Below are 19,041 nucleotides of genomic sequence, written 5' to 3' on the forward strand. Positions count from 1 at the left end.
ATGTACCTGAACTTCTGGGGGATATTTCACATTCACAGGTTTCCTTTTGGACATCTTACATGGTGACACGATCCTCAGTCGCTGGCTATTACTCACCCAATCCTTATCGAAACCTTACGCTATCACATGTATTTCTGGATGCTTATCCCAATTCTACTCAACACAGTTTAGCCAGAATACTTTCAATGAACATTATGAATTGAGCTGAACAGATATACGTTAACAGGACACCATTGGCAGATATAGAGTTCACTGTTGGTTCTGACGCCTTTCCCGATACTCTTAAATATATCCAGGTTTGTCAAATTTTTGGACACAGAAAACATCAGGCTATCATTGATTTTCTACATTAGGGTTTAGAGATGAAGAAAACAGAAACTCCAGAGTCACCTTCTTTCCAACCACAGAAACATGACTCTGCGTCCCATTCTGCGAGATCAGGATTGCTACCACAAGGAGACACGAGTATATGCTATACCGAAAATAACTGGATTAGTACGATAAGCCTCGAAAATCATGCTGTAACGGTAGAAACTACTTTTTTGCCAAAGAGTATCTCCCACGTGCGACATCAGAATGGTGAACGGAGAAAGATGACTCCAGACGTATTACCTATTTGTTTGAAAGTAAGAAGGGGGGCTTGTCCAGATTGCAGACGTTATAAACGCAAGGTAGAGACTCTATCCGATGAAGTTTGAAACAAAAAAGAACATAACTCATAGGTTACAGTGCATACATACCCTTGCTCCACAGCCACAAGCACAGAATCCTCAGCAACAAACACTACAGCCCATTCGATCGCAGCACCTGCAGTACGGTACGCGACCATGGGTTCGAGATGAATGGTTCTTTTTCACGCATAGGAGGAAAACTTATATCTATGCTGTGGTACAGTGCCTGGGTCTGAAATCGGATAGTAGATTTGCCGTCCCCATATATAACGGCCAATATCAATTTTCTCTGTCTGAAGAGTTAAACCGCCTATCACAAGAATTGCTACAGGTCCTGCTACAGAAACTGGACGCGTCTCAAACGGACATTCGAGGTGTTTTACTTAATTTTGCGGTAAATGTGACAGTTTGTTGAAACACTTCGGACCTTTGATTTGGGGGAGATCAAACCGGGACCACTTGCTAGAGCCTAATCCAGATACCGGATACAAAGCGCATCTGTTCTACGATATCCCTGAGCACAAAAAGATGTGAGTCTTTATGCGTTTGCGTGAGAAGTAAGCGGGTGCTGATCCTTTTGCAGTCTAAAAGTACACATCCACCGATGAATCATTATAAGGATGACGAACTACATCAATAATTGCAAGCTGAAACAAAATCAGTCTCGCAACTGTGGGCATTCTCTTGCATTCCATCTTGAGATATCTGCTCCTGCAAATCATGTCTTGCCGCTAGTGGCTTCCATTGCACCTATCAACATGCATCTGAAGAAGGACTCCCCATGTAGTTCAGCATGCTCCACAACCACAATCAGAAAGTCTCCAGCGGCAAACGTTACAACCACACCGACCGCAGTACAACGAATATGCTCTTCTTTCATCTCATGCACCCATTCAGCATCAACAACCTTTTGTTCGCCTTGGTAGTGAATCTAGCAGCCGTTGTGCGCAAGCGGTAACAAATAAGCGAACTGCGGCCTCTGATACGCAGCCAATATCTGGAAACTCTTTACTAGGTCGACTTGATAGCAATCTCAAAATCGCTCCAATATGGAAACCATCACGGGCTGATGTAGCAGGCCGCACGCCGCACGCCGCTACCGAGTTTGGTAGAAGTTAATCTAAACCATCATGATATTCACCGAGCTCTGCTGAAAAGCCAGCATCCAGACTCAAAAAAAGTCCTTGAAAGTCAGCAGCTGGGACTGACGCGAAATAAGTATAAACTACGTCATGCAATATCAAAATCATCATGGTTATGCAGCAGTGTACAAACTTCGTTTTGATTGCTTCCAGATGGAACCATACAGAATAAGCCTAACAATGATGTTACAGGGACGCTTCATAGGCTGATTGTATAGCGAGATTAGTGCGGTACATGGGACCCGTCACAGCTTATAGGGCAATAAGTCAAGATAGAAGCTTCGTCAATATGAAAAAGGCCTGATTTTTTCCTTAGTATCTACACTTTACGTGTAATTCAGACTATGGTATATCTTCGAACACTGGCTTAACGTAACTCCGATTCCTGCCAGACATACATATATAACCTCAAACTCGAACACAGCCAACTTTGGGACTGCAGCACAACATATAGCCATCCAGTAGGTAAACTCGAAATACATCTAATCTAAAGACGCGTTCCTATTACGCAAGACTCAAACAACCAGCTAACCAATAAGCTCCAGAGTCATGTGGCAGCCCCAGTACAACAATAGTCAGTGAGCGAAGGCTTGAAGAAAACGTTATCCTATCAAGTCTCAAGAAACCACTTCAAGATGTAAAATAAGTCATAAAAAGGCATAGCAGCGCGATTCCAGAAGGTTCGTATGGAAGGTTACTGGATACCAACTTTTCAAATAGGCCTCACGCGATTGGAATTTAGGACGTATACAAGGACCAGAAGAGGGACTATGATGTACAGAGGACAATAGGTGGTTACTAAGAAGAAATGATCTAACTACGCTATTAATCTGAAACTTTTATAGCTAGATATACCATTCAAAAAAAATAAAGAGCACGAGTATCGACTCCGTTGAACGAAAATAATTCAGGAAAGAAGAAAATCGGAGATTAACCGAATTACAATTTAACGCACTGAGCAGTCAGTGTATGACCAAACGCATACATTGTAACAGTGGGGACACATCAAGAAGTAATAGAGAAATAACATGTAACCAAACGATACAAGAATAGTAATACAGGGAGTGAACCGTCAAACGTCGTAGATACAATGTTCTCTTTCCAATCTTCCAAGATAATGACGTCATACTTACATCACTGTCGCATACAAATGTCTACAGAAAGTTGGGCTCTTGTTCGAAGACGAAATCAGGCGGCCTAATCTGTATGTGAATGCCAAGTGCGAGCAGCTCCCCTTCAGCTATGAGGCCATTTCCATGCTCTAATTCACCAAGATAGAATCCACTGATTTACTTTTTGTCGTTGATAGCGCCTATTTGTCTCCACCGTTTGATTATCTCAGCCCAGTGCGTGTTGCGGGCATCGATATCTAAGATCAAACAAGTCTCACTGTCCACACGGGCGCAGAACGGAAGTAGCGGTGCAATCACGCGAGGCCCAGCACCATGTACAGACCCTTCTATTACAGAGATATTATCTCTATCTTTCTCTGTTGTCTTGCGCCGAAAGATAGCTCTCGCTGCTGAAGGCACGGCCTTTCGAATACACATTCTTTTTCCACCGCCAAGTGAAGTAGCATGCTCTCGCAAGGCCACGCGACCATCGAGTATCACGAATGCCGGTAGAAACGGGTACTCAGAGCAAGCAATTGTCTCACCACATGCGAGGACTCTCACCACTGTTCCTGCCGAATGCAGCTCGGGAAGTGTGAATTGCTTGTTATTCCTGTTGTGCTGATGCAAGATCGTCTTGCACAATGCAGTGAGACTGTTAGCGGGCAAGAAGGAAGAGCTTGACCGGTGCTCGTATCGTAGACCACAAATCGCGTCTTCCAGCGTGTCGTATACTCGGAGCTGCTTCTGACTAACAGATGCAGGAGCACTAACCACTGGCGGAGTGGCTACGCTATAGCTACAATCCACTTTGCCCCGCTCCAAATCACTCTTCAGTGTTAGCTGGGTATGAGAAACCACGATGCTGAAGAAGAGAGTGTCCTGTGTTTTCTTAGCTTGGGTTTGTATATACTCTGCGACGCTGGTCTCAGCTGAATCCACCGCTTCCAAGTTGAGTATGATATGCGAAGATTGACAATATCGTCCGAAGATCTGGTCTAATGAAGGAATAGCAGAAGAGCTGATGCGTCCCTTGAGGCTTACCACGACTGGCAGCATTAGCCGAGCTGTAGACGACGAAGACTGCAGCTCTGTAACCGTATAGCCCATTTCTTTCGACAGATCGCCAGGAAAAGACATCTGAGAGAAAAATGATGGAATATATGGCACCGCACTCAACGGTACGTGTGTGCACAGTTGTGTCACGTGGGGTCGCTGTGTATTAGGTCAGCGCCCGCTCTTCTCAAGACGCATGGCACGTTACCGAATCGAGGATGTGGTAGCAAAATTGCAGGGTTACAACAACTGCAAATCCTACCCCCACTCCCGGTGCGAATCCAAGCCAAGTACAAGCGATTGTAGTGCTCGCGACGACGGTCCACTCGCAGCTAGTAAGTGACGCTGTGGAATCCCACAACGCTTCCAGCATCAGCTCGATGCCAACGAAGAGCACAAGAGCCGAGGCCTGTATGGTCGGTACATAAGGCAGGACGCGGAATGAAAAAAAGAAGAATGCAAGCGTGAGAAGCGCAATCAACGCGGCTTCTGGGCGGCGGCCTGTGGCACGATAGAAGAATCGAGAGTTCGAAAGCACCTAGATAACATAAGTGATGATCTTTCTTGGGAGGAGCTGGTATACCCACGAAGAGATTAGGCAGAGTGCCAATCGCCCCAGCTATCGTATTCGAGATACCATGGCCAACAAACTCGTGATTCATGCTGTTGTCCGACTTGCCCCGTTCCAGAAGCGCTTCTGAGGCAAAAATTGGTAAGCTCAGGGCGCCAATCAAAACGAGTAGTATGATATCACGGATTCCAGCCGACAAGGCGTACCATTCGACCTTGTTGAAGTTGAATAGGGCCCAGTAGTCCCACTCGGCTGCGGCGGTAGCCTGAGTGGATCTATGCTCTACACTGAAGAGCCAGCCAGCTGAGACAAGCTTTTTCATGGAAGCGTCTTTGCATGTCGCTACGACGAGCCAAAACACACCCGCCACAGCAAAACAAAATAGCGGTATATAGAGCGGATGCTTCGTCGGCTTCTTCGGTATTCGTTCAAGGCAGGAAAGGCGACCTGATGAAGAAAGTAGAACGGCTGGCCCTAGAGAAGCAGCCAGCAAAGGCAAATGACTCTTTTCGAAGAGAGTCTTGTAGCTCAGGTGGGCCGATTTGGAAGAAAAAGGAATCTCAAGCCCTAGAACAAATAGGGAGACACCCACAGCGCCTGTCACTGTCAGTTCATCTACTGAAGTACCCCAGAGCGCTCTCACCAACTACACCAGTCTTGACTGTTCGAGGAAAGTATCCCGTGAGTCTACCACAGCGCAATGCTGCAAGTGCAAAGAACACGCCCCCCAGCAGGAGGCTCGTCAATGCATATGCGACCATTGTTGTCGGAAGCACGCCAGGATGCTCCGGGCTCAACTCCTGCTGGATGGAAGTGGCAATGCTCCTCAAAAATGGGAGTGCCTCCGCCAGCATCGAGCCTAAGGCGCTCGGCATACTCGACCCCCCACAGGTGAGAGTGATTTGGGAGACGACAGTGCTATGTATCATAAGCAAGTTTTGGTACGACAGAGCAAGTGTAATACCTCATGATGTACAGAGACATCGCCTGGCTCTGTAGATTAGCAAAGGCAGCCCCGTGCGCTGATGGTGGAAAGATTAGCAAGCCAATGGACACTACAGCAGGTCAGAGGTTACATCGGCTGCTTGTTATTGAGATGTTTGCTTGCCTGCTTCTAGTATGTTGAAAGACGTCCCAAGAAGAATGGCTGCTGGAGAAAGCTTCAAAGCGCCACGGAAGTTCAGCAGCATTTTTCGATAAAGTTGCAATAATCCCAGGCGCCTGCGTATAATGCTCCAGAATGTATCAAATCTGCCTGGTAGCCGGCTATAGATAAAAGCGTGAGTACAGAAATTTTGTCTTCTAGAGCTTCTTGCCTTGCTCATTACACCAGAGCTTCTCAGGTTGCAAAGCAGTACTTACTACTCGTTGCGGAAGCCTATCTCTCATTTTTCTAGTAGACAAGCTCAGAATGGCTAGGATTACAGTGAGCATCCTCGTTACCGGGGCAGACGGCGTTTCTGGCCTAGCCATGGAGGGTTCTCGTTGAGCACACCATGAGTAAGCTGATTACGCTATCATTACATTGATACGACTGCGGCAGATGCTAGGTCAGCACATATAACAGACAAGATGTTAAGCTCACTGTTCTCTATGTCGCTGCAAGGTGCCTCTTACCGTAGGGATTATTGGCAGTGGAGCTAGTTAGTTCGCACGTCTACATTCCCTCATCACTCTCAAGTGGTACTAGCTTCAGTTATCGAAGAAACCGTGAGCAAGTCAGAGGAGAACACTCGCTCTCACAAATCTTTTTTCTGGTACGCTATGGCGAAGATGCAACCAGACATGTGGAATGTTGTGGCCAAACACGTGATCAAGCTCCAAAGGTCAAGAGGGCGACGCGCAATCGAGTAGTTGAAATACAAGACTTGCAGCGTGTGTATACTTTAGCGTAAGCAAAGGGTAGATGCAGGACTTCAGATATCGCGCGCCGTCTTAGCTCCTCCCAACGAAGTCTAAAAAGTTATCCAGCGCTAGGAAACTGAAGGCGCCTACACAAAGCGCCATAGAACGAGCCTTTCAATCACCTGCAAATCCGATTTACCCAAAGCCTGCTAGCCAGATGTTTGATGTCTGCAGATCTGAAAAATGTTATCAAGATGGTGACTATGTTGAATGTTCACCACCTTTGTCACCTTGCGAAACACATGCAGAACCATCTCCACCGCCACAAACCTTTGCAAATGCCCGGTTTATTAAAAGACCTGATCCAGATCGGTCTCGTCGTGGGGAAGGGGTCCTATTGTGCAAAACTATCCCCAAAAAACCAGGGATCGTTCAGAAAGCAAGCGAGAAGCACTGGGTTTAGGAGAGGAGTAAGTACTCTCTTGCCACAAACACTACTCACTCAACATGCATGCTGGCCATAACAGGTCGCATCAAAGTATAGACCAGCGACATCGCTGCCCAGAAGACCGTTGTGGGCAGACGTTTATATTCAAGGGCGACATAAAGCGGCACGTGAAGACTCAGCACTCTGACCCAAGTTACAAGTGCAACATGTGCCCACCTTACAAAAACAAAGTATTTTCAAAGAAAGACAATTATAAAAGGTGGATAGCACTCTGTGAATTCTGATCTAGTTGCTTCGAACTGATAAGAATTGTAGACACATGCTCTCAAAACACGGGTGCGCAGGCGACTATGGTCGTTGAGAATTTTGTGTTGGCTCTATTGGTTGCATTGGGATCAACATTAACTATTTGATTGTTCATAAATGTAGACCATAGCATCGACTGAAAGCTGATGATAACTCGCTGTGTGAAGCACTCAAATACTCACAGAAGGATTTAGGTGTTTTGAAGGCCTGAGGTGATTCGGTTTAAGTGGTTTGTTGGAAATACCGAACGCTTTTTTACCTCCCCAAGTTTTCTCCTTATTGAAGAATGGGTTGCAGTGGTATTTTGACCTCATTGGTTGTTTTAACAGAACAAAAAGGCTCCGCAAATCGAACAAAGCAACGCTAGCAACACCACAATCCTCATCGTGAGTTCGTAGTCACATACAAAAGTCGAACACCCAAATACAAACGAGAAATAATTGACATACGCGAGCCCCGTATATGTCACTGGCACATATCGTGCCCCTCGGGAGATCCACCACAAAACGACTCTTGAACACCAATCTGCTGACACGAGCCCTGACCCCATGGGTGACGCAAACGCCGATGGAACGATGTGGCGATACAGAAACTTCTTCTTGTTGTAGTAGGAACGAGCGAAGGGAACAAAAGCGCGCTTCGACTTTGTATAGGCTTCGTCAGTTTTTGACCAACTACCGTGAAGCTCGGCTTCACTGCCGATGTACCACACTTCTGGCAGCGGTCGTACTCCTGAGCTTGTATAGCAGGCTTGAAATCGGTCTATGATAGTTCGAACCGAAGTACAGTTAGACTGCAAAGCGTAACTGTTCTCCTTTGTTCCGTGCGCAAGAATCAGTATATCAGTCTCAGCCAAGACCGGGTCAAGTTCGGAAAATTCGTCCAGTCTCCACTCGATACCGAAACGCAATGGTTTGATCCGCTTGACTTGTGCCAGGGAAAGCTGCTGCGTAAGCGCTTGTCCGAGTGCGCCCCGGGAACCGGTCATAGCTACACGTCGTCCACGTAGGGTACCCACAGTACCGAAAATCCAATCGACTAGTCGAATCATAGATCCAAAGTTGCTATCAGGTGCAATGTGATGCATCGCGTGGTACTGTGGGCCGACGAAGAAGAAGTAAGGGTCCATCGGCAATTGCTTGTATGGAACATGATTCGAATCATGACCCCAGCGGCATACGATGAGACAGGCCTGGCCTATTTGCAAAGCCCAAACAAAGGCCAGATCGAGTTCTGACAGGGTTACAGTATCCGAAGAGATGAGCTTTACTAATAACCAGCTCAGCGCACTCCCCGCCAAATGACATAACAACTCGAGCGGGACATGCCAAACCAGATTCTGCACACGAAAGCCGTCGTTGAATTTCAGGTCGCGGCCGAAGTACTTATGGTGGAAAGAATGAGCCTGGGCCAGGAATCGCAATACGGGGAATCTTGATCGTTGTGATCTGTGGGCTAGCACATGAATGAGGTCAAAGACAAGAGACCCAGAGATGACTAGGACGGCGTAGAGAATTATGCGGTATATCGAACGGAAGCAGATTCGTGTGATAAAATCCAGTATCATGGAAAATCTTTTGGGGTGGGTTTCAAGCACCAGTGATATGGGCATTGGCGTGTCGTGAATCGAAGCCGTAAGAGGATAGTGATGTCGAAGCTGGCGACAGCTACTTACACCATGTCCTTATAGCTTTGGCTGCGACAGAAGGTTGGAGTTTACTGTTTTTCGTGCTATTCTTATTATCTTTGGCCTGGAAGAAACGCAATCATGAATCTTGGTCGCGCAGCACTGGCAATATTCACCTAAGTAAATCTCACACCAAAATCAACATCTGGCAGATACGCACGACGTCGCAATGAGAATCAATGAAAAGAGAAGTAAAGACTAGACTCTATAATATTTTCCTAAATGACGATTATACTTGCATTCATGGTTTCTGCTAAAGTTCGTTTTCAACGAATCTTCGTACGAAGCAGGTGTATTGATTGGTGTTCTTCGTTTAAATCGCTTACTTTAGATATTGAGTACACCTTGCAACGTCAACAGTCATACTTTTGATGTTGTAGCACAATGTGTTATTGAAATTCAGCTACATATTACTTGCATACTAACCATTCATGATGTAGTGAGAATCTTCATTGTTTTGCTGTTAATGCTTGCATACTGATTCACATTGTCGTCAGCGACTGCGACTTCAGCTATGTATACGCGCAGTTGCACAACAAATTTGAGCAGCCCTTTCTTGTAGCTAAGCACAAGAGGTCAGCTATGGAACCACTGATGTGTCATTGCTAAATTCTTGATCTTCTGGTGACGGGAATCTTAGAACGCCCCCTCCCAGAATGAAGCAGTAATCGCTAATGAGAAAATCTCTCCATAATCTTGTATTGACGCAGCTACTGTAGGATTTTCTCAGCTCGGCGCAACGAGATGAGCAATCAACGTCCAAGATATGTGGACTAGCTCACTTTCTAAATGCATTCTGCTGCAAAGGATTCTACTGGGCGGCTCTTCCCAATGAGCGCATTTTGTGAAGAGCGACACCAGCTAGCCTTGTATTTTGCTATGTATTTGTGCAACAGGACTTAAATTCAGCTACATGTATCATATGCGGCTGTAACTTGTTGGCCTACGTGATAATGTTGTTCGAGAATATCTTGGCTGCAACAGGCTAGTATTTGCTCAACAAGGCACTACTAGCGCCCCCACGTGCCTTCCATCTCATTGTTGTAAGATCAGAGCAGTGGTAGCTGCCGGGATGACTGGCAGACTGATTGCTATACCTACGACATTATTCAATAGAATGTTCAAAGTATCACAAGTTACTATCTTAGTCAGATAAGCCGCTAGAGCCTAATCACTAGCGGATGTGTACAGTCTAAAGCCACCCTTTAGTGAAAACAGTGAAAAAGCGCTCAGAATGATATATAGAAACATACAACAGCTTTATAGCGTCACGCTACATGCTCTTGACTCCTCGAAACCAAGTCGCGTTAATCAGAACCAATCATCAAGATATCGAGCATTGTACAACAATGTCTACCTCTCAACCAAAGCTAGCGGTACCGGATCATATCGACGAGGCAGCAAAAGCAGAGCCGAATGCTCTTTGGGCACGGGTACCAAAATCAAGCATCAGTGTCGATGAAGGCTGGCGCGACATCACGTACGCACAACTGGCGCACGCAGTGGACAGTTTAGCGTGGTCGCTAGAGAACACGATAGGAGCTCCAGACCACATAGGTGCGACCATTGGCTACGTAGGCTGAGTTTCTGCCCCTTATTTCCTTGTTCCTTGCTAATGCCAGCAGTGTTAATGACTTACAGTATCTTGTCATACTGTCCGCAGTACTTAAGGTTGGGTACGTTCCGTTGTTTATCTCGCCGCGAAATTCTCCTGCAGGCCAGAAAGCCATCCTTCAGGAGACAAAATGCACGCTTTTCCTGAGCACGCAAGAGAAACACCAGTGTCTAAAAGAAATACAAGAAGTTATCCCCAGCATGCGGGTCTTTGGTGTGCCATCTTTGCTAGACCTACTCGATCTAAGTCATCCGACACTCCCATATGATGGAAAACACCGCCGTGATGGGTATGCTGATAGCCTGATCCTTCATACTTCTGGTTCAACTGGTTAGTAATACTGCTCTGTAAATTGCATTCTGTAGGTATCTGATAACAAAGCAGGTCTGCCTAAGGCTGTTCGTATGACCGTAGACAGCCTGAATTCGGTATTCAAGCAATCGACTCTAGATCGGGAAGAAGGCCGCCTACAAGTCACGGGGCAATTTCTTAGAGACAAAAGGCCAATGCTCGCTGTTGTCCCCTTCTTTCACGCCATGGGTATTGTGGTAGGGCTTCGATCGCTAATGTGCAGGAGCTCAATTGCCACCCTTCCTTCTGGAAAGCTGTGGAACGCTAGCCTAGTCATCAACACAATCAACGCAATCAACCCAGCTACCGGTTTCTTTCCTCCCTCCATCCTTGAAGATATTTCTAGTACCGAAGTGGGTATTCAAGCAATTGGCAAACTGGATGCAGTCTTCTTCGGAGGTGCGCCGTTGGCTAATGCAAGCGGGGAAAAGCTTTGTCGAGTAACAAAGCTTCAAACGATCATAGGCAGTACCGAAGCCTTACTCATACCTAGCCTCGCCACAACTTCGTCAGATGAGTGGGGATATTTTCACTGGAGCAATGCTGCTGGTGCTGTCATGGAGTCGACAGAAAATGATCTGTGCGAGCTTGTTCTCACGCGAAGGAACACCGACTACCAAGCTGTTTTCCATATCTTTCCAGAAGAAGAAAAATGGCAAACCAAGGATCTCTTCCAGAAGCATCCTTCCAAGCCTTTTCTATGGAGGTACAGCGGCAGACGAGACGACACTCTTGTGCTTAGCAACGGCGAAAAAGTCAATCCTGTGTTGATGGAGAAGTTCATAGAATCCCACCCGAGGGTGAAAGGTGCTATAGTCGTTGGTAAAGGGAAGTTTCAAACTGGACTGCTTATCGAGCCGGAATGGGTCGGGGTTGGAAGAAGAGACCCGACTATGCTGGTAGAAGACATATGGCCCACGGTGAAACAAGCCAATAAGGAGGCGCCTGACCATGCACGTATATACAAGAGCAAGATCGCTGTCATGGAAGAGGGAAAATCGTTTGAGCGCACGCCTAAGGGCTCGATCATGCGGCTGCAGACAGAGGTCGTATTCCAGGACAAGATCACAGCGTTGTACGACGATGGAACGTGTGCTAGTGAGTCCAGTAGGGAACTTAGCAGTGCTGTAGACCTCAGAGGTAGTGTCCGTGCTATCTTCATGAACTCGCTACCTTCTTTTGGTGAGGAAACGCCGGACGAGGTCGACATCTGCACCCTGGAAGTCGATTCCCTAAGCGTTTTAACTTTGGCGGAAGCACTACGAACGACGCTACAGCGCACGGACATCACTGCTGCGACGGTTTACGAGAATCCCACTGTTGAAAAGTTCGTCCTTGCCCTGTCCCTAAGCGAGAGTGATTTGGGTATAAAAATGAAGCACCCAAGCAGCCGTGAAGAAGAGTTAGGCACTTTGGTTAGAAAGTATACAGCAGATCTAATCCAAAAGGAGCGGGGAACTGCTGCACGAGAGCGCCTATCGAAACAAACAGTACTTCTCACTGGCTCGACAGGTAGTCTCGGCAGTCACGTGCTGCAAAGCCTTCTCCAGCGCCCGGATGTCGAACGAGTGTATTGCTTGAATCGTGCGCTTGATGCGGGAAATCGACAAGAAAACGGCTTCAAGAAGTACCATTATCCGGTCCCGGACTTATCCAGGGTCGAATTCTTCCAAGCTGATTTCAGCGCCGTCCGTTTTGGCCTTGCAGAGGTAGCGTATAAACGGCTTGTCTCCACCGTTACGATGGTCATCCATTCAGCATGGTCTGTAAACTTCAACCTTGGACTCCCATCTTACGAGGCAACACACATTGCTGGAACCCGGCATCTTGTAGACATTGTCTCTAAATGTGTTTACAAACCTTCGATCACTTTCGTTTCGTCGATTGCCAGCGTTGGCAGGTGGGGCAGCATTGTACAAGACGGTTCTCCTGTACCAGAATCTACCACTACCCTTTTTGACCGCTCGATTGTGCTACCACAAGGCTATGGCGAGTCAAAGCAAGTTGCAGCTGAGATACTTGCAGTCGCCTCACATCGCCTTGGCATACAAACTGCCATCATTCGCGCGAGTCAGCTAGCAGGACCTAGCGCGCAGGCCGGTGGAGCAGCCTGGAACCGACATGAATGGCTACCATCGTTAGTTCACACAAGCAAGTTCATGAAAAAGCTACCAAAGACTCTTGGAACCATGGAGCAGGTGGACTGGGTAGCGATGGATGTAGCGGGTGCGACTGTAGTCGATATTGCCATGGCACCAACTTCACAATCCACGCGCATTTATCATCTAGCCAACCCCCATCGAACAAGCTGGAGACAGTTGTATCCTGTTATTTTGGAATATTTCAAAAGTCATGACGTGGAAATTGACGTGATTGAGTACGATGATTGGGTTCAGGAGCTGGGACGAATTCCATTGACCAAAGAGAATGCCGAACACATACCGGGGTTGAAGCTGTGCGATTTCTACAACAGTCTACGTCTTGATATGGCAGCAGGATTACCAAGACTAGCGACCAAGAACACAGAGGCCGTCAGCCAGACCCTGCGGGAAGGGAGAGCAGTAGATCAAACTGACATGAAAAAATGGTTAGAGCAATGGCGGTTCTAATTTTTTTTCATAGCTAGAACTAGATGGAGTATCTTTGGCTATAATGCGGATGACTTCATGCCTGAGCGGTGATCCAGCGCTGATGCAGCCAACATGGAGCAGTATACGTTCCAGGTAAGTTTTACCGTTTTGAGCCATGGGTCGATTTCTTTCTGACACATGTGCTAGTTTGGCGGGGACGCTAGAATGTGTACTGGAAAGAATGTAAGCTTCTATGTGTTCAGAATGTTGTTGGAGACATGCTGATGGAAGCTAGAGATCTCACTTTACAAAATGTGCAACGTGATTCCACAGCTTCTTCGCTCTTTTGACTTTTAACTTTCAAATCCAAGAAGCGAGTGGGAAACGCGAACCTATTGATTCAAGAAGCCGAGAGAGGTGTACATAGCCATTCCATATATGAAGGAAGCACTATTGATAACTTCTCATGAAGACTCTTTCTCACGATAAACTGAGCTTTTTTTCTATAAAGTCCACTGTTAATTACGTTAGAAGCACCTTTAAAATTAGCAACTGCTCCGTAGTACTTGAGAAACAAATCCTATCGCTTCAAAATATGTACTCATTTAGAAACTCATTATTTCCTTGACGGAAAATTCTCTTCAGTCGTTAATCTTGAATATCCGTCAATTTCTCTCAAAATCTTTAGAGATGTACAATATGTCCCAAATACGAGACAACGAAGTCACGAAGATGAGATTTGAGGTTAACTACTAAAACATTTGAACGAGGAATGATAAGGAGCTATTCAATAATGCATTTGATGTTGTTGCTGGCAGAAAGGAGGAACAAGGGTGTATTAGAGGAGAGTCGATAAACGGCACTGACAGAACGAGCGACAGCATAGCCAACAACACGCTTTTTGGCGTCCGAGGGTGATACACTGGAAAAGCAAGAGCTGTAACTAAAATAGATACGAATTGTATTTGTCTATTTTTGAGTACGTTACACGCAACCCGAGCATCCGGAAGAAAAGGTGTCCCGTCACACCGTGCGTCCCGGCACGGAGGGACGGACGTTAACTGGAATTTTATGCGACAGCATGCGAAGGCGAAACATAACATCCCCGCTCTGGGATGCCTTCGGGACCAATCATGGGCTCAATTTCTTCGTATTGTAAAGGTTCGAGGCGGCTTATGAGATATCAACATAGCTGCGATCCAACTGCAATTGGCACCAGCATTCTTATAAGTAACTATATAGATATTTTCCAACCCTCACAAATTTAGTTTGCATCGGTAGTGTGTTTCGTCAATCTTTTCTATACCACAGACCCACAGATTATTAAAGCATAAATGTGGCAGAAAGTGACTTCTAAACCTATAGTACTGAAGAACAGAATACATAATTTCTTCGACTGACCCACTTTCTGTTATAGGGATTTCAGCATATTCCTCTACGCCAGGGACTAATTTTTCAGCGTTGTTGTATCTTTTCACAAGGAGTATTTTTCCTCGCTCCAATACAGGTAAAACATGACGCTCCCTAGACTTGATAACTTCAGGGAAACATGGAAAGCTTAGGTTGCGGAGGATCACTTCTGGGTTTTTCCTAAATTTGCCTTGTTCCTTTGGTATTGGATTCTTGCCTTGGGTGGTAGCTTTGCATTTCCAACAAGATGCGACGTCCCCGATAGTGTCGTCTTTGTGTACATAATGTTCGTAGTCTGCACAACTGCCTCGACACTTTTGATAGCTTTCTAATAACCTGTATGATCTTTCTGCGCAAAGGCTCCTCTCTACTGCTTCCTCATCAATTATTTGGCCTGGAACCTGGCGAAGAACCTTATCATTCCTAGGTTTTCGTGAGTTAGGGTTGGAATAAGTTCTCAAGTTGTGGAATAAACTATAGAGCCAAGAAGAGTTACAGTCTTGATTGTTCTTTCGAGTATGTCTTTTGGCATTTCCAGATTTTTGAGATAGATTTCTTTTTTGTTTTGTTGGGCGAGTCATTGCAAGGTCCTGTTTAGTTGACCGAAAATCTTTTGGAGATCTCGTAAGTTATATACCTTTGCAGTGTAGCATGTTAGACATTGTAAGAGAATTCTATGTAAGTCAGCGTAATCATTTTTAGCCTATGCCTGGATTTACTATGTTTTATTACGCCTACAAGCAGTCCTACACTATTGTCAGTCTTGATGTCGCGCATCAAACTTTCACATGTTCAAATCGTGAAGCCAAACCATTTATACTTTAATCTTCTTTGTTCAACATGGCAGAGAACCAACATTGTATTTGTGAGGAAGATCTGAGCGTCGGAGTATACTCTGATAGACTCGTCTTCTAGCGCAGAGTTATAGGGTATGGCTGATGGTCTCAGCGTCCAGGCACCACCAATAACTCTTACAAATTGTAAACCTCAGCACTTTAGAGGCTAAGATGTTTTTTTAAAAGAATACTTGCTGCAACAGTGACAGAAGGGACATTGATGGAGAAGAAATTTGGCTGAGTGATGATGCAACATCTCCTACTAACTTATTAGGTCAGTCGTTCCTTTAATTATGAAGGGAGGCTAAGATAAGGACTAGTGTCCCTCCCTGCATTACGCAAACCCCCCGGTGCCGCCAGATAAGCGGGCTACTTTATCTCCGGAAAACCATATTTCTGTTCACTCGTTGTTTTTTACTATGTACATTTATAGATAGGTTGTCTTTCTTACCTTCTTTTATAGACATAGACACCCCTCCTTATAAAAATTACGCCATTGGTGTTGTATCCGTGCTGATACGCAAAAAACACCTTTTCGAGAGAAAAACAATAACAGCGCCTCCATCAAGCTCTCTTACACCCCCTATACCAATAAATGAACTTTGTTACCCCATTACCTCACGACCCGTTCATTCAAAACACATCGCTTGTAATATTGATTATGCACAAGGGTATTGTCGACCAAGGACTAGATAGATTTTGATAATCTGCGCATTCAAGCCGGCTTTGAAGTTCTACACTGCTGACGCTTCCAGCGTAAGCGTCATCAGGGTTGTAGTAACAGTTGGTGACAATGGTCGGATAACTAGCACGTTTTACACTCTTATGCAGTTTCAGCTTCTGGTTTCTGTAAGCAGGTGACTTCTGATCCTACACTAGGCTTTTGTTACTTAGTAGTAATGTACATCCCTTTGTAACAGAACAACCGCCGTAACGGACAAGATCATAACTAATTATGCAGCTGCACAATTCGGGTGGCTGAAACTAGCCACCAGCCATAGACTGTTCTCAATACATTCGACCCCACTGAGTGCCCGGTTCTCAAAACTTTCGAGTTAACAGCGCATGCAGTTTGTACTCAGTGTAAATTAAATGCTTGGTTGGTGCGACAATCGTTTGACTAACCATTGAGTTGCATGCATTTGGCGCGCGTTTGATACAATTTCAGTTCCAACTGCGCAAATCACATCGATTCGTGCGCTGCTGCTTGAAGTCTGACACAGAGGGCGAGTTCAGGAGGTTCGCCCTAGAATGAGAAAACCTCTTGGCATTGTGATCCTCAAATTGTAATGGTCCATGCTATTCACTACTACAGCAGCATTACTCCTCTCTACTCATCAAATATGTACAACTTCGCCAAGAAGTAGCTTGATGGTTCTCTGCTGCTCCTCAAGGAATTCTCGAGTGGCATCAATATCAAACTCTAGTCCTTCACGCTGACGCCCAAGGATCTTGCGTCGCTCTTCTCGAAATCTGGCCTCCATGTTATCGAATCGATAGTCGCAGAACCAGTAGTAAAGAGGATTCTGCTCTGTAATGCCGCGAACACCAGTTAGCACCGTCTGGTCTGAGATGAACGGCGACTTCGGTCGCCACGATGTCACCATAGCCAAGCGTTCTTTGCCACCGAATGCTTTCAATGCCTGATGCTCAATGTATCGGCCTTGCATGATCACAGCAGTTCCCTGTTAGACAAAAGTCAATGCCGATTATTCGACAAACATAAACGAGGACGAGAAAGTCACCATTGTTGGCCCTCGCACTTTGATTATCTCACCCGAAGCTGTCTTGATGGCAGTTTCCCCTCCAATCATCTGGGTACAGTCGGAAAGCATGGTGACGCAGACGAACGGAGTACTGTCAAAATGCCATCCGAATGCAGGTGTCTCGTCAGCGCCTAGCTGTGACTTGTCATCCGAGCCAAATGACACATTGATGTGGCCGACATCGCAGGGGAGAGTGGGTACCAGCTCTACACCAGCAATGTCAGAAATGATTGCTTGTACTTTCTTATTGTGCCATGCTTCCCAGGCAAATGTCGCGTACTTCGGTGCATACGCCCGAATCATATGTTTCGCGAAACTAGATGAGACTAGGCAGTTATTCAGAACTTCCGGCGTGAAAGCCTCTGCGCGCATTTGGTTGATAGCATCCTCCGTGAAGAGCGGGAACGGCTCTGATACGGCTAATGGAGAGATCCCATAACCTTCATATCCTATGTCCTTCATTGTTATGGCTTTAGGAACGGTTTTGTAGCTAAGATGCATAGCTGGGTCGAACGAGATGCGCTCCTTCAGGATGTTTTTCTCTATAAGACTTTTTGGTAATGGAACGCTCGGTCTAGTCACAGTCTTCTCAAGTGGCGCGACTGGCATAGGTGGACTGAGAATGGATGTACTCATGTTGAAAGCAGTTGAGTTTAGCTATGTGGCGATAATGTCTCTTGATGATTTGCTCGATAGAGGATTGATGGTGTCCTTTCATGTTGTAGAAGAGCCCATATTCCGCATATATATGCATAAATTATGCTAACTACTCTTACAATGGTAATTCACATGGTTAAAACAATGAGTCTTTCGAAAACATCAACGAAGTTATATGTAGCTGCCCCGCCTCCTCAAACGACCCTACGAATCTGTTCTAGGTCAAACTTTGCGGAAGACTCATCGAGACCGCGTTCTATTGATAACAATGCAAGGGTAGAATGTTCGCATGATGCATCTCATCTTTTTGAACATTTTGGATTAGCGTAAGCATGATGCTCAACCCCAGTCTCAACTTTATCAATATTCAAAAGCGACCATGCTCGATAACAAAAGTTGGAAACTTTTGTCTCACATATACCTAAGTTGTTATTTCGCGACAGCATCCGTAGTCTGCATCATGTTCGATATCGTACAGTAGTTATTGGAGTACTTAATCATCAAGATTGTAAATGCCGGCAGTTTCGCCATGTGGAGAAGAAGATACTGAGAGGCTTCCCATAGCGGCGAGAGGCCCGTGATCGTGTCAAGTTGGCGAAATAGCACCGTGATGTATGTTGTTGTATCACACACCTCGCGAAGTCAACCCGATCCTATTACATGTCTTGCAAGATTGCTTAGTTATTGAAGTGTTGATCACTAGCCCTATCTCGAGTAAGCTGCATTTCTTTCCCAAATGGGTACATTTGAATCAACTTGCAGTAACTTACGCGAGAAGCCTATGCAATACGGAATTATGGCCAGATACTCATTTTCCTCCTGGCCATCCACCCTCACTCTATAATACGAAGAAATAGAATCCATTTTATTGAATTTACTGCAAATGGCGGAGGGGCGCACAAACCATTCGAGTGCATTTCTTTACTCTTAATAAACTCAATAATCGATGCAATTTGAACTAAAATCCTTCTCTACGAACATTATTGAACTATGTTATA

At 45.7% G+C, this 19,041-nt stretch overlaps 5 protein-coding genes across 5 annotated transcripts; 1 reads left to right on the forward strand and 4 right to left on the reverse strand.

Moving 5' to 3' along the window:
• Positions 1 to 3,102: 3,102 nt before the first annotated feature.
• Positions 3,103 to 5,742, reverse strand: PSV08DRAFT_373466 (uncharacterized protein; the record flags this gene model as incomplete). Its single annotated transcript, XM_014221625.1, has 6 exons — positions 3,103 to 4,140; positions 4,190 to 4,519; positions 4,569 to 5,149; positions 5,196 to 5,470; positions 5,517 to 5,607; positions 5,661 to 5,742. The coding sequence occupies 6 exons, from the start codon at positions 5,740 to 5,742 to the stop codon at positions 3,103 to 3,105; spliced, it is 2,397 nt and encodes a 798-aa protein (XP_014077100.1).
• A 1,731-nt stretch (positions 5,743 to 7,473) lies between these two features.
• On the reverse strand, positions 7,474 to 8,718 carry PSV08DRAFT_187109 (uncharacterized protein; the record flags this gene model as incomplete). The annotated part of the gene is made up of 1 exon (XM_014221624.1): positions 7,474 to 8,718. The coding sequence occupies one exon, from the start codon at positions 8,716 to 8,718 to the stop codon at positions 7,474 to 7,476; it is 1,245 nt and encodes a 414-aa protein (XP_014077099.1).
• A 1,469-nt stretch (positions 8,719 to 10,187) lies between these two features.
• PSV08DRAFT_373468 (uncharacterized protein) lies at positions 10,188 to 13,413 on the forward strand (the record flags this gene model as incomplete). Its single annotated transcript, XM_014221623.1, has 3 exons — positions 10,188 to 10,412; positions 10,480 to 10,783; positions 10,838 to 13,413. 3 exons carry the CDS (start codon positions 10,188 to 10,190, stop codon positions 13,411 to 13,413), a joined length of 3,105 nt encoding a protein of 1,034 aa, XP_014077098.1.
• Positions 13,414 to 14,630: 1,217 nt separating this feature from the next.
• Positions 14,631 to 15,365, reverse strand: PSV08DRAFT_373469 (uncharacterized protein; the record flags this gene model as incomplete). The annotated part of the gene is made up of 1 exon (XM_014221622.1): positions 14,631 to 15,365. The coding sequence occupies one exon, from the start codon at positions 15,363 to 15,365 to the stop codon at positions 14,631 to 14,633; it is 735 nt and encodes a 244-aa protein (XP_014077097.1).
• A 1,592-nt stretch (positions 15,366 to 16,957) lies between these two features.
• PSV08DRAFT_373470 (uncharacterized protein) lies at positions 16,958 to 18,022 on the reverse strand (the record flags this gene model as incomplete). The annotated part of the gene is made up of 2 exons (XM_014221621.2): positions 16,958 to 17,305; positions 17,366 to 18,022. The coding sequence occupies 2 exons, from the start codon at positions 18,020 to 18,022 to the stop codon at positions 16,958 to 16,960; spliced, it is 1,005 nt and encodes a 334-aa protein (XP_014077096.2).
• Positions 18,023 to 19,041: the final 1,019 nt, after the last annotated feature.

Source organism: Bipolaris maydis (assembly GCF_028858645.1).
Source record: "Bipolaris maydis strain C4 unplaced genomic scaffold PSV08scaffold_13, whole genome shotgun sequence".
NCBI lineage: Eukaryota > Fungi > Ascomycota > Dothideomycetes > Pleosporales > Pleosporaceae > Bipolaris > Bipolaris maydis.